This window comes from Varroa jacobsoni, unplaced genomic scaffold, assembly GCF_002532875.2.
Source record: "Varroa jacobsoni isolate VJ856 unplaced genomic scaffold, vjacob_1.0 scaffold_404, whole genome shotgun sequence".
NCBI lineage: Eukaryota > Metazoa > Arthropoda > Arachnida > Mesostigmata > Varroidae > Varroa > Varroa jacobsoni.
In genome coordinates, this window is record NW_019213306.1 from 443,603 (window position 1) to 459,206 (window position 15,604).

General features: G+C 41.7%; 1 protein-coding gene across 2 annotated transcripts in view; it reads right to left on the minus strand.

Moving 5' to 3' along the window:
* Window positions 1–15,604, minus strand: part of sdt (MAGUK p55 family member stardust) — a 41,722-nt gene that overhangs the window by 9,465 nt on the left and 16,653 nt on the right. For both annotated transcript variants that reach the window (XM_022832686.2, XM_086968153.1), the window contains 6 exons: window positions 14,189–14,319; window positions 13,473–13,800; window positions 10,388–10,532; window positions 6,652–6,989; window positions 5,884–6,096; window positions 1,310–1,508 (listed from right to left, as the gene is read on the minus strand). In XM_022832686.2, coding sequence (XP_022688421.1) covers window positions 1,310–1,508; window positions 5,884–6,096; window positions 6,652–6,989; window positions 10,388–10,532; window positions 13,473–13,800; window positions 14,189–14,319 — 1,354 coding nt within the window. The remainder of the gene's footprint in view (window positions 1–1,309; window positions 1,509–5,883; window positions 6,097–6,651; window positions 6,990–10,387; window positions 10,533–13,472; window positions 13,801–14,188; window positions 14,320–15,604) is intronic.

Genomic DNA, 15,604 nt, shown 5'->3' on the forward strand with positions numbered 1-15,604 from the left:
GGTTACATGTGTTGGCAAAGAATTTGGAGGTGCTCCCATGCTCTGTAGCGGTAACATGACGTCGGTGCATCGACGCGTAGAACTGGTCCGGTCAGACCCGTACACTAGACTGATCCCGTTTGTTATTTTCTGGTGTATGGCATCTAGTCGTTTGCATCCAGATGCCATGCAAAGTCGGATTCGTTATAAAATTTGCGAAGAGAGTAAGTTTTGCTATCTTCTTAATGTCAGATCAAAAAACACTGACGTTATAATCGAGCTCCGATTTGTGCAGGATCCGTTTGATCTTAATGAAGTCCTCAAAGGGCTTCTTTTGCTCTCATATGTTCAAAGAACCCCCGACCGAGGAGACTAAGCTTGTCCAGCAAAAAGCGTTAGTTTAGTTTTGATTTAAAAATATCCCAATTGTCCATTCCGGTCATTATTTTTAGACTGTACCGCGCCAGAGCAGGACAGGGTCCGTACTGCCATATCAGTGACTCGGTCCTGAAGCCACTGTTGTCCCGCTGGCAGACGCACGATTTATTCTAGCTACCGTCGTGGAAGGCTTCTGCTTCTCCGGCCTACTGCAGACTCTTTAAAGCGAGAACTATATCCCTAGACCGACGTTGCAATTTCTCCAAGAAGCGGCAAGTCATCTAGATATTTCATTCTCTCGTCCTTCGCGATTCCTCCAAGCTACTACCACAAATCCTACAGCGACGATGCTTCATTGCTGGGGACTAGCTAAAGGGTACCACATGCTCACAACGTATCTCAATAATGATGAAAAATTACGTTTGGGAATACCTATTTGTAGGTTTAAAACACCACCCTAATGATCTGCAATCTGATTTACTACCATGTAATAACCATTCGCGCTAAACCTGGTTTGTACTTGCTTAATATGTCTTTACAGCTGGGGAAGAAACTGCATAGAAAGTGTATAATGCATATCACAACCGTAGCATACGGGTGAACGCCGGGAATTTCCCTTACTTAGCTTTACTAATCAAAAGGCAATTTCGGTAAGTATCAAAGGGGAAGAAAGTTATACTGGAGGCCATTTGATTTTAACAAGTGGATTATTTAATTCGTAAATCTTTTCCAAGTCCCTTGGAGTTGACCTTTTCATAGCTGGGCGTAAATAGCTATAAATTCTAAAGGCGTTGTTAATTACACCATACAACAAGCTTTAGTAATTTCTGCATTGCCAACGGTGTCTATTTTAATGATGGGTACACTTGCGGGGTAAGATCTTCAAAAGCAGTGTAGGCTTTGGTGCATAGTTGCTTTAGGAAATGTGTATTGGCGATACAAGGTAGCTAACCTTAGTGGAATCGGGGGCGGTTTCTGCGAGCACCAAATATTCCTGACCAGAGTAGCGATGCGCAAACAGTGGGCGAATTGTTCATCTCGTACAAATTGCGTAATCCTGGTCAACTCGCGGCTATCTGCTGCAGTTATACCTAATTCAGAGGCAGTCAGGGCTTCTACTCGAAGCGCGGCCTCCGCTAACATTTCGCCATCTAGGAAAAGAGCAATAACACAATAAACACAAATTAAGTCAATTACTTTTATAGATACTCGAACACAACGTATATATAAAGGAGAAGCAACAATAAGAGTTGATATCTATAAAGCATCATACTTTTCGTAAGCAAAACCCATAAGTTATTTCCGATCAGTGTATAATTAGTGAACGTCTACTAATAATTGTTTCAGTTAAATTAATAAGGCCTTAATTATTTTCATCTGTTTGGCCTGTAAAGAAAGACACTTGATAAACGACGTTAATTTCATTTTTTGTCAATTCATCTTTGTTTGTCAAATATTTTCTACGTTTACTTTTTTTTATCAATATAAAAACGTTACCAATTTGAAAACACCGACCACCAAGTACAATACAATCAGTGAACAATCTGCAGAATTTACGTTCGAACAGGGTAACTACACCGAAAGTCGGCACTACACTGAATACACTAAAAAGGGTGGAATGCTTAATTCAGACCTAAGATAAACAATTCTGAAGAAGTGAAATTTCTGCATAACTTTGCTATTTTGTAACGTTGAAGGCACACATCCTGTCTACGCCCATGACAATGCATGTTGATTGTGGCTAAAATGGGTTCATTGCTGGACCAAGGATAGCTTTTTAGCTTTCATCCTAAAATTTTTCATGGCGACCATGCTGCTTGTACTTGTCGAACAGTTAGTTGGTGAAGTTATTGCAGAAATTGAGCCAAAGCGACAAGCAAGGGGCCACGGTATCGCCAAGAAACTAAGGGTACTTAATCAAACAGTTTAAAGCTATTTGGAGGAAGTTGACTAAGAAAAGAAGCATAATGTTTGGGTGCCGCATAAATTAATGCAAAAGAAGTAACTTTATTGTACTTCCATCCGCAAACCATGCAGAAACGCAACAAAATCGAACCATTTGAAAAGTGGTTGGTCAAAAGTGGATTACGCAAAATAGTACCGAGCAAAGGAGAAGCATTTGATCCACAATCTGTAACACGTTCGGGTTGACACCAAGGAAAACGACGCTATATGCTTAGTGGTATTGAAAAGAGCTGATGGATTATGAGTAGCTTCCGCCTGGTGGAACAGTTCATTTGGATCTCTATTGTTAATAGCTAACTAGGTTATAGCAAGCCATTGCAGGAAATCGAGCGGAACTAGTTTACAAAAGCATCCGGAACGAATTTACGGGACTTCGAGGAGGATTTTGAATGTATTTACCCTATGGTTTGAACCTTACATCATCAGACTGTCTGTGTAAAAATTTTTTAAATACTGAGATTTGATGCAAAAATCAATTGTCAGAATTTTTTGCCCAGACACCACAATATTGCTACGGTGACCGGAGTACAGTGTTACCGGAAAATTGGCAAAGGTCATCGATTAAAATAGCATATATTCAGTTTAGTAACACTGTTTCACAATATAGGAAATATTTGTTTTAATTTCGTAAAACCCGTCAATACTTTAAACCCGTCATGGTCGAGTAAAAGGCTTCCCTTTGCCACCTCTAACATACCGTCCAACGGTGTTTTTTTTGCTTCATCAGCGCGCTACAGCTACAGTATGTTGATAATGTAACTTGAACCCGAAAGAACTACTGAACGATGGGCGTTTCAGGAGGAAAAAGCGCATTCTGTATAGGCTAAAACGCTGTCAACAGCCTGAGATATTCTCTTTGTGAACGCTGTCGCTAAAAGGACTGCATAGGGGCTTGCCAAGAACCAGGGCTTTTAATGAACCATCTGAATCCGACAAGGAATTACAGCTTAACAATGCATCTCAACATTTTGCCAGGTATTGAGGGGCATATGACCACAACGACATATTTGTGGACAGGATCGTCACCGGCAACGAGGAGTATTCTTTTCATACGAACAAACCAGAGACGGAAATGGGTGGCTCCAGGAGCCAAAGTCCAATCTCCAACCACATCTTTGCTTACAAAAAAAAACTCGCTGGGTATTGCTTCCATCTATACGTATTTGGCCCACTTGCGTCGAGTCAACAAGGTTATTCAAAAGAAAAGACCTGACAAACGAGGCTATTTTATGTCATATCAATGCCTGGCCACACACGGTCAACACCGTTAGGGCTGCGCTCTTGGACATCGAATGGGAAAGTTCATTCCATACTCCGTATTCTCCGAACCTCACGCCGAAAATTTTACTTTTTTCGTTCACCCGCTACTTTCTGGGATATATCATTTGGTACAAATATGGGAGAGAAGGTCGCAAACAATGACACGGGATATATAAAATAATAACTTACCGTCACAGGGATAACAATATGGCATTCTCTATGCAGTTTAAAGGTTGCGAGAACTTGAAAAAACGTGAAAATAAAAAAGCTAGACTGGGCCTAAATTGATGTGTTAACCGCTGACATTACCTAAAGCCCGGGAGCTGAGCCAAATGAGAGCGTAATGGTGATCTAATGATACAGCAATTGAATTTGTCGGGGCAACATGGATGATTATATGAAACACCATATTAGCGTTCACAAGTTCCTGCAGTCGCCACCTCTGTGCAGGTCAATAAATTCTAAGTTTTACGCTAAGTTATTGCAAAGACTTCTTTTTGCCATATTGGTTTGGTCAATTAAGCAAACACATTTATGGTTAATATATTAACTAATAACACTAATATATGTATAACAAGAAAAATGGCAGTTATTGTTACGATCAAGATCGTATAAATAACGGGCTTCTAGCCGCCTTAGCCGTTAGCCTATATATTGCCAAGACCCTATTAATAACCTAATCTTTCACAATTCGTTGCCGGCGGATAGCCCCGGCACCCGATCAAACCCGTGGCATCGAATACGAAGCCCGGAGACCGACCGTTTGTCTAAAACGCAAGTCGCCGTAAGGGGCACGCTACACTCTGAACCACCGGTCAGATCCCTGTCAGCGTCAGGTCGCGCGGTCCGCCGAAGCCGAAGCAAGGCAAGAAAGGGACGCTTAGTTGCTGAATATTAGTGTAGAGCAAAGTAAGCTTGATCGATTCGGGTCGTAAAGATACTGGAAACAGAAAATACAGGGGATGTTCTATGGCGAAACTGCGCGAGAAACACGCAAATGCTGCGCAGAACATGGTTGGTAGTGATGACAAAGTGTAGCGGTCAAGAATGTAATGCCTTTTTTTATAAATTTGTAACAAAATATCTCCAGTATCACCGCTTATCAGGTGTCTTGGTGATGTCACACATGTCTCCTGAAATGGGCCCTGAGCGTTCGTTATTAAGAACTAAGCGTTATACTATTGATTCAGTTTTAGAACACCTATCTGTTCTTAAAAGTTCGACAGCATTGCTCTCGCTACCGTGCTAAACAGCTCTATCACCGACTCAGGAAGCTGGGGCAGTCATGGCCGATGTCGTTTCTGAATGGAGATTGAGCATGATCCACTGTTTGTATGTGTAAATGTATGTAATATACAGTTTAATTTCGATCATGCAAAATTCCGACATTTGGCTATTAATTTTCGGGTGGCACTACCGCTTGCATTTATTGCACCTTGCGTCATCATTATAAGTTATAGAACGTCTACTTGAAGGCTGATCAGTAAGATATAGGGAAGGGCCTTTCGAAATTAACGCTGCGTTCTCTCTTGTCGCAGAAAACATCTCAATAATTATTTAAATTGTTAAAGAGCTCTCCAAAGGCATCATGTTTTGCGAAGGAATCATAAACATTTTGTGTATGTGATACATTTAACTTTAAGAGATTCCAGGGATAATATCTTAACTTCGGTTACCGTTGCATATTTTTAATACATGCTCAAGGACGAATCCAAACACGACCGCTGGCCGTAAAGTGTTATTTTACAATTATCGTTTTGATATAGAAAATTACGCGTATGAAAAAGTGAAAACTGTTTTTTGGCGCAAACTAAAGCTAAATGTTGGTAGATATTTAAATAGATAATTAGTATAGGTGCCCTGCACACGAAAAAGCCGCACTCTTTGCTACATCACGAGCTTATTTTAGTATCAGAAATAGCACTCACTTCCTTAAATGAGCTCATAACATTTCAAGGCTTTGAATATATCCAGAGGTAAAGTTGTTCTTGCTATTGTAAGCCGATCTCTGTGTGGGGCTGTATATTCTGTGACGCAACTAAAGTGAACACAGACGTAAAATAAAACTTCTAGCGTGTTGGGGCAATTACAATTGTATATAATGTAGATAGACCACCTCTCTAGCTAGCCTGCAAGCTAAGTAACAGTCTGTGACTGCCGCAAACGGTAAAGGTTTTTTGTTTACCCTCTGCTCCACTCAAGTGGCAACGATTTCTCCGAACACAGAATAATAATAATACTTATTACCATTTTTAACTACTACAACAGAGGTATTGTTGATGTGGCTGTGGTATAACTGACCATACGTCACATTTTTTAGATCAGGTACGCTCAACGAAGTGGCTACGGGCTGTGTAAGTGGCAGGTAGTGTCGATCTTGCAAACTTCCCAGAGAGGGGTTCGAAGCAGGAATGTCGGTTGTCTCGAACGCTGAATTAATAACCCCATGGGTAGGCGGGTTTTGTTCGAGTGCTTGAAGACGCTTTGAGTCGCGCAACGAGCTCCGTGTCAAACCTGGGGATTAAAGGCAAGGTTATCAGCATCGTTGTGTCAGCAACGAGTCCCGAATAGGTTTTCGTTCACTTTTCTGAAAAATAGAATACTTTAAATGGAAGATCAACTGAGTTGTGAGGTCGAAATGGCCTTCAATCGTGCAACATTTCGGTCAAAAAGGGGTACGCTAAACCTGCCGTATTGCCGTTCAAATCTGAGCGCTGCATGTATCTATCTATGCAGGCAACTGTATGCTACATGACGTATCACCGGTAACAGTGGGTCCAAGAAGGGGAATGTGGTTATACAAGTACATGCGCCCAAAACTCAGCTTTTCTTTTGAGCCTTATCTTTTCACAAGGGTGTCAGTAAACAGACACTTGAGGAATACCATGAACAATTCAACCTTCGTCTGCAGGCCAGCTAGTATTAAACGTTTGTCCGGAGCGATTTCTTTTGGCCTTTGGATTTGGCTTTGGATTCGTCCGTGTCGTCGTGATTGCCTTACTTTAGACATCCCTATTCCTCATTACGATCGTTATTATTACCATGATACAACGTTGACTGAGTACTTACTCTGTGGTTGTAACGGCGTTATCGGCTGCGGCGTCATTTGATCGCTAGCGATATGCTGCTGATTACTACTGCGCAAATCTGTTTCAGTAGCCATTATGCTGTACTGTGATGTGCAAGGTGCCGATACGGGCACAGCTCCACGTTCGTTTCGGAGGCTGCCGCAAGACCCTCCATACGACGAGGTGTACGGATCACCGCCACCGCTTGTTTCGTTGCGCGTCGATTCACTACGGCAAAGCGGATCGGCAGCGGCGGCCCAATGGCCACCGCCGCCGCCGGCCCCGATCCCGCTCCCAGTATCGTCCTTCGTGTGGCACGAAGCGCCTCGAGAATCACTCCTGTTTATTCGGGATTCACTTACTACACTTATGTGCCTACCTTTAAATACCTACATTTATAAAGTTTAATCTGGCAAAAATTGGACCCCAAGTCATTATACCCATCGTGGCTACGGGACGCTCAACTACAGGCGAAATGTTAAGCCGCAATTCCTTGTCAGATTTCGAGAGTTCCTGAGGTATCCAAATTCGTTCTTCAAAAGCTTGTCGGCCAAAGCAAAGGGCATCGTTAGGCTTGATGCCTAGCAAACAACTGTTCAGTATTCCTTCCAGCGATAGCGCCGTTACGATACTGAGTGCAAATGCCCTAGGCTATTTCGGCCTCGACGAAATGCATATAATAAAAAAAATAATGTTGGGAATGCGCTTTTTTTTTTTTATTTACCTGGAACATCCATCTCTGAAGTGTTTTTACGGGTTTAAATTGCACTTGCGCGCAATACCGTTACAGCGTGTTAACAACGAAGAAAACCCTCATTTGAATGGTACATTAGAAGTAAACAACAAGAGAGAGGGAAAAAAGGAAAGGGAAGCTTTTGAGGAACCGCGGAACTTACTAACAGTTTTCGTGGGACTGAGTCGGACACTATTTACAAAATACCATTTTCAACTCACAACAACGACTCGCGTACACAGGCATAGGATTTTAGTAGTGAATAGCAGGTAGATACAATAGCTCGTAATAGCAAATTTTTCACATTACTCAGTGTCGTTTTGTCGGTCGATCTTCTATCGTATCCATAGTGGATTAACATTACGGTAGTGCTTAATACATTTGTCCTATTCACACAGCCCTTTTTAATGTTAAACTGTTACGACCCAGTCCAGTACACAAAGGGCTCTATTTGAACTAAACAGGCAGTCAAAGTGAGACAAAATCTTTGCTATATGATACATTAGAAGGAGCTGTTGACTTCACGTTGCGCCATTTTTGTTATTCGTTAACCTAAACAATCTGATGTGTTGATGTTAAACGTACGGTAACGTAAACGACAGGTCGAGTACACATCGTCAGCAACCCCGCTGCAATTTTACCATTTGCTCCATTTAACCCGTTATTTTTTTGCAATTAATTCATTAGTGTGTTTTTATATGAGCGAATTTGATTCGCTTTACATAAACTGTAGCCTGGTTGCAGTTTACTCTTTCTATAAAGCTATCCCGCAGTGCTAAATCCGTTATACTGCCCCAATTCTCCCGTTGCAGTAAATCTATTTCCCTAATTCGGTCAATCTGTTTACCCGGGTTTCCCCTTGGAATATTCTAATGGTGTTCCTGCTGCCCTGCAATTATCACATCAGTCTGTTCTAATATTTCTATTATATCTAAACTGTAACATAAACTATTGCTCGACTGTAAGCCGAAAGGTTTACAAACGTCCGCTTTTGACCACGGTACCTTGGTGTAGTCCTCGTGATCGGTTACCCTGCGGAAACGGAGGTTTTAGTAAGCTTAGTACCTAATTGCAACTTGCCAATTAATGCGCTGCATGTATCCTGTTGCTTGGAGAAATAACTGAGATCGATTTTAAAATTGCAAGTATAAAGCCATACAAATTATGCTTAGCTAGTGCATGTAAAATAAGTGACTGATTTTACACGTAGTGCCTTACCTCACCCAGACCCGTACGCTTCTTCAATTATGTCCGTTTTCCCGATTCAATCAATTTTACCGCCCAGTCATAATATAATATATTAACCACTTCTAACCACACTAACACAAGTTAACTAAATAAACCTCATGTCGACCTATAGAAGAAGAGAAAGACCCTCTTAGAAAATTCATCAATTCAGAAAAATCTCCCGCTGCAGAGCTTAAAAACGACTTGTCAATATGAACTTTCAGCGATTGGTTAGCAAATCGGCAACGAAAAGCTCAACTTGTTTAAATTAATATAGATATAATAATAAAGAAACCACCCGCCAGAAAGAAGTACTCATCCGATCGGCTGTGTTTCGTGCAGCTCTACTCAGGATGAATCACTGCCTAACCAGATTTTAGCGTCAGCTAGACTACATGTCATCTCAAAAGAGCTCGGCTTAACTCTGAATTTTACCAAGACGGTGGCAATGAATCTCAAAAAGGGAAAGCAGACTGCTTTTCTGGAGGTAGTTTCCATCGTAGCCTTGCCCACGTAAACAATTTTTCTTACCACTGGCTACCTCTTTCATTCATTTTCGATGCACGCCATAGAAGGGCAATGCTAATTATGTTTATCATATGGAACTATCATCTTCTCTCGTGGCTAACGCTCCTCAGCCATCCAATCCCGAAACGCCAGTCGCTGAGATCATATCCGAGGACCTCCTTGGAGGACCTAAATCGGTTCAAGACTACCTCTCACTTTACACATGTTCTCGAAATCTACCGCAGTGGTCTTTTCCTTGCTGGGACGCCTCTGCTCTTTGAGGACATAAAATGACGCTTTGGCGTCCTCCTAATTGATACTGCGTTTAACGAATGGCTCGCAACTTGGGTAGGCGAATTTGCGGAAATAAACGACGAAGTCAACAAGTCTGGAGTTACGCTAAATCATGTAAAAAAAGAAAAAAGAAGTAGTGAGCCGCTTAAATCGCCACGTTGTGCACTGGCTTTGTGGTGTATGGTCTTCATCACAAAATATAAACCACTCGGAAGCTTCATGAATGAAAAAGAAAAGTAAGTATGAACCAGATCTGGATAGCGACAGGATATCTCGAGATCCTCATAGGATCTTAATGAGAAACCTAGCACTTTGGGCATCCCAAATAATAAAATAGTTCATTTCTGACCTGTACAAGGATATGTTCGTATGAAACGTACTGCTACGGAATTTTCACGCGTAGAACATTCGAACTAGCTACGTTAGTTATACCACACTAAACTATGTAATGAAATCTATTTCTAACACTTTCTGTTTGGGTGAAGCCTAACGCTCAGAATTTTTATGCGAGCAGAAGACACGCTTTTCTCTTCTCTATTTCGTCCACTACCGCGGCGATTGCCACTACGGCTACTATTAAAGTAGACGACGCGATTCCCCATGTTGGCTAGGAAGCGAGGATTACATTTACGCACCATCCATCCAACGAGCGACCGGCCGACCAGACAACAACAACAGCAGCAACGACAACAACTAACATTTGTCGCCCGACCATGCGGATGTAGCATTTCTCGCTGCACAAACCATCTTCGTGTACCATAATGTAAATTGTTGCTTGCTATGCACACATGTACTTCAATATTACCTACTGCGATATTCTATTTCATTTATTAGGTCAAAGGAGTTTTTCAAAGGCAAAGGAAAGCAATAATAATCTCGCAGCATCAGGGGTTCAGTCACTACAGGAAACCTGTTTCACTTCCCAGAATTATATATAAAATAGACGCTTTAGAACGAATAGTGATCAATCATATACCTTGGTTGATTTGAGAGGGGGTCCGTGTTTTCCTGCAGATCCTGAGTCGATGTATATCTGTTCTGTGGATGACAAACTCTCTTTTGCGAGGGGGTGCGGCTCCGTCGTCCGCTTTTGGGTGACGATGACGCTACTGATGAAACCTCTGGAAGCCATTTAGCATCAGCTAGATCAGTTCGTTTCTTGTGGGAGTTCGATCTATCTCATTTGTATAATCCACAGCATTGCAAGTCCTATGATCAGTCATTTTCGCCAATTTGTACAATATTGATGATTTTTTTAGTTATCAGTAATGACCTGAGATGTTTCTAGCCACTACGTAGGAGTATGAATACCGGTGTATGCAGGAGAGAGTGTTCCCGAAAAATTCGGGCCGAGCCTTTTAAAATTAAGTTTAAAAGGTTGTTGTTGATATGACGGAAATGCGTTGATTTCCTGTTGCAGCGAAAAAAATAAATCCACAATGCGAACCATTACAACTTCCGTTTTTATTTAAACGAAATTGATATTTAAACCGAAGAATAATCTACATAAAGCACATACATACATACATACATTTTTTTCTTATTTAAAGAAGTTTAAAATTACTTCCATTTTGGTGCATACGCCGCTGATGGCGATATGCTATCCACTGAAAAGCAAACTTCCAAATTTTCCAGTGTCCCCGATGCTCTACGACAAATCTTATCACAAGAGATCAGTTCCCATCAGGACTAGGGAACGGGCAGGGCATTCAGCAAGATCCATTTGCTTAAAAAGTTCTCATGAAGAAAGGTTTTGTAGCCCGTTTGTATATACATAGCGCGGAAATGCTACCAGAAGTAAAATCTGCCTTCTTTACTAATGTCCTCCCGAAAACCAAGAGCGAAGCAGAGTCTGGCAGTAAGTTGATCAGTTACTATACCGATTGATTAAATTACAATGTATATACTGTTTGTTATTGCTTAGGTACTATCTGCTTAAGCATATTCGAACTGAGTTTGTTTTCTTCGAAAGCACGATTTGGAGACCTGCTGTATATATAGCCGGTTATATGATGAGCTACAATAGATTTGAAGTGATCACCGGATTATACTAAATGAGCTTCACTTGAATAAGCGTATATACATCGCAGAGCTAGATGACCATTTAGACTGGGCCTCGAACGATGATGCAAACGTCCGCAGCCATTTACAGACAAAGCCAATGAAACGAACGGCTAAATCACAATGTAACACGTTAGTTAATTAATTAACTAAGAATATGTGTGCATTGGCACGTATTAACGAAACTTACTTACTTCCATTTTTCCCCGATTACGTTCAGAAGAGACCAACACGAGAAGGAAAACGATATTCAGCTGGTTCAAATGGTAATCGTGTTTGTTCAACGGTAGCCGATAGCGAGACAGCAAACCCATAAATTTACGGTAGGCCTACTGCACTGTCACTACGTTGACTACGGCAATAGGGGCATGTGTTAACTCAGATCACCGACGTTCCCGTATTAGCTTGTGCTAGACTAAAATGTAGGCTAGGTAGGCGGCAGCGGCGGTGATCGAGGAAAAAGAGGAAGAGGACCATGACAAACACCAACTGATTGACCTACTGGTATGATCGAATGACGCGGTGGTTAAGCAAAATAGACACACCTTGCAACGACGATCGCCTCGAATCACGGACGTGCTAGGCACACAGACACATAACTGGATGGAGCAACTGGTTAATGCCCTTTGTCTACGAGTGGCCGGTTTGGCGTCTAGTCTGCGAGGCTTGCAGGCTAACAGACAGGCCTCAGGATGCGATTGTTTCACCAACATGTAGTCCAAATGATCAAGGTATACACAGTATACAAGTGATTTTCAATACCAGAAGTACTACTTCGTGTGCGATCCTAGATAGTAGCTATACGTTTTAAGAGTCTGCCCAATATCGTCTGAAAACACCAGCTTGTTAAAGGGTGAACCGGCAGTAGATAGATGATTAATGCATGATACACGTTCAAAACAAACCGACCTTCAGCTATATTGACTAATACTGAAAAATCAACCCATTTTAAAATGCATCGCAATAGTTACAGATCGAAGTACAGAAGAATTTTTGTGTACGATTAATTAAAGGCTTAGACTGGGTCCAGATAGTTCCTGAGCACATTTAGATCGAATTTAAAACAGTTAACGAAGCAGTAACCCCATGGATATTAGTGGATACCAATAGTGACTAGAAGCTGTGGATATATTGCCTCGAACATTGTTACTCCACTTAAAAGGTAAAGAGAAATGCGAGAAATTTTCGCACGTTTAGACTCAATAAGGCGTGCATTGGGGTATCAGCTATAAAAAACGCTCTTACATTCAACAATTTGAAGCTATCTCTGAATCAGGGTTTTAGCCAGGAGTTAAATCGTTGTCATGCAGTGACTGAAATACCTCGTTCACCATCTGAAACACACGATACGCAACGCACACATCTCGCCTCCCTTCAGTAGCGCTCGCGTTTTTAGAAATCGGACAACTATAATAGTTCCGTTGCGCAGCCTCTCTTTACAAAGCGTATGTCTATACTGTAAATGTGCCGTAAAAACAGACAAATCTCTTAAAAAACGGGACTTGAGATTTCTTAATTGGCCCCTCAGAAAGTTTCGTGACTGGTGTCGTAGCTTGATTCGTATAGACAGATATGAACGGTTATGTGTTTCAATCAGTATGCTGGAACGAGCCATCATCGTACTCCACTATAAAAAATTGTAGCTAGCGGAGCTTAAGCTTTTCTAGCAGATCGTAGTATGCGTGTCACGTTATTGTAAAGAATAGCGGAATCAATGAAACGTACGTTAACAGCGTTGAAGGGCATAACTATAGTAGAACGACATTTATTAATGTTGATTTAGGTGTGAACAAATATTACAAAGTTTCATTAATAGTAACTCTTCGTGAAATAACTTGAGCTTCAGTCAAGTAGACAGAAGGTAGAACGAGCACGGCGACTTGCGTACTGTATAAAGTGTACATACTATTTTTACTATGCTACTATTTTTATATTAACATCTACGGAAGCGGTCGTGAATGGTGTTCAGGGGGATGTACGCGACGTTATTTTCGTCTTACCTTGTATCGGCTGATGACCTGCCTGGGTACTGTGCAATTCCGAACCTGAATTATTAAGGTTCGCGATAGTGGCAGTGGTGATGAAGTTAAAATTATCTGATGACGACGTGTGGATCTGACGCGTAACAGTACAACCGGTGGTTGAGGTTGGTAGGCCGCTGCCCGGTAAATGTTTATCTTTGTGCGGTGTAACCTGGTTCTGCGTGCTTTGCGTGCTTAAAGGTGACTTGCACGCTACGTCGTGCAATTGAGAGGTCTTTACCGAAGTGATGTATATAGGATCTGGCTGCCCACCTGGGCTTTGGAGATCGCAGTGTTGATGCAGCTCCTGAAATGGCATATGGACTATCTTAGGTTGCCCATTATACCTACAGAACTTCAAGCAATACTGCCAAAGCCCAACTAATAGCGATCTCGACCAGATCCCTTTCTGTTAAAGTTGCTGATAAAATAATATGCACATATGTATATATGTACACAAATAGTACAACAAGTTCGTGCAAATCATGAAGAGCACAGCTAAATTTTATATTAAATGTTTGCCATGACAACCCGGAGATACGACGCAGATCTTCTAGGTTCTCTGCCCATTTTAGTGTGACTGCAAAAAAAAGGACCTTCCCTGCATGAAAAAATAGAATTCACCTGCATAAAAACAAACCAATTAAATGGCCCATATGAGTATAAAGAAAAATATCCGATTAATTTGAAAATACCTGGGAAAGTTTGGTCATATCGACAGGCGTAATCTTGTTCAGGGTCGTGAGCCTCTCGAGCCGATCTCGTGCCTGCTGTTCTACCGCGATCACGAACGCATCCTGAATACAGTCCTGGGCCAGATCGAGCGCTGTTCCAAATCAGGACGCGTACATAAAAGCAACCCAAGCAAACAAACAGTAACGATAATACCATTACGAATATAAGGGAATTGGTTTCTAAGCATCGATAGTTGAAACAACATACAATAATATGAGGCAAAATTTTCCCTATTAACTGAACGAACCGATCTGACACTAATCAGAGGTAGGCAGTGCAGCCGTATGCAAACGGCCTATCCCAGCAATTCCGAGACGGTTTTACGCGTCTCAAGAATCCGTTCGTAAGCCCGTCGTTTGATAAAAGACAGACAAGCGGCATTCTGCGCGTCCATTTGAAGCCCCGACCCCTTCCGAGTTGAACGATTTAATTTGCTACGTGCTATCCGTGCAGCTAGTTCGTGCATTTTCGACGGCTCTGCCTCAATGAACAAACATATTCCGCGATGCGTTTCCATCAAATTCAAATAGATGCTGACTCGTTTGCGCGTGCCAACGTCAGCTGCAGCAAAAGCATATGGTGAACGTAATCTACTTATATAAAGCGGTCGTAATCCACAGCCATATAGCGGGGCAATTTCATTTTCCTTATCACACAATTCTATCTATCCTGTCGCTGTACATGACACCGGATTCGTTTGCGTAGCCACGAGTCCAGCATTAATTGTTACGACGCCCGCACGAACAATTACGGGTTGAGACTCGGATTACGGCTAGCGGTGTTTCGAAACGACGGAACAGAATCTACAGACGTTAAACGACCTGTACAATATCAGCTCTCCGAAATGAACCATATTAGTGGTCGTTCCTTTGGCGTCTAGAGAGTATCTCCAATGTATTCAGAACCGTTCTGTTCGCATAAAGATACATCTAACGAACTCAACCGAGCGATTAACCTTATCGAATAACACAGATGCAACGTGTGAACAACTTAGAACTAGAAAAGTAAGTGGCTGGGTTTTTAAACGGTCACTCGTTACTTATGTCGGCTGACGTATGGATTACGTTGTCCGATTTTGCATTGGTACTGTTTTTCGATATTGCTCATGTTTAAGTGTCTTCCGGAAGTAAATTTAAATAGCTTTGAATTGTCCATCATCGGGAATCTTATGTTCGTATCGATAACAAAAACCATTTCAACTTAGTATGAATTTTCTTAGCCCATTTTAACGGGCGAGGCGATGAAATATCTTCGTGTCTACGTCTAAAGATTTAATTATTGAATCTTACGGCAGACCCTGCCACTACATAAATGCCACCCACTTCTATTGAATGCATAGTGGGCTGCATAGGTACCGAGTGGTGCAAACCGGAAAA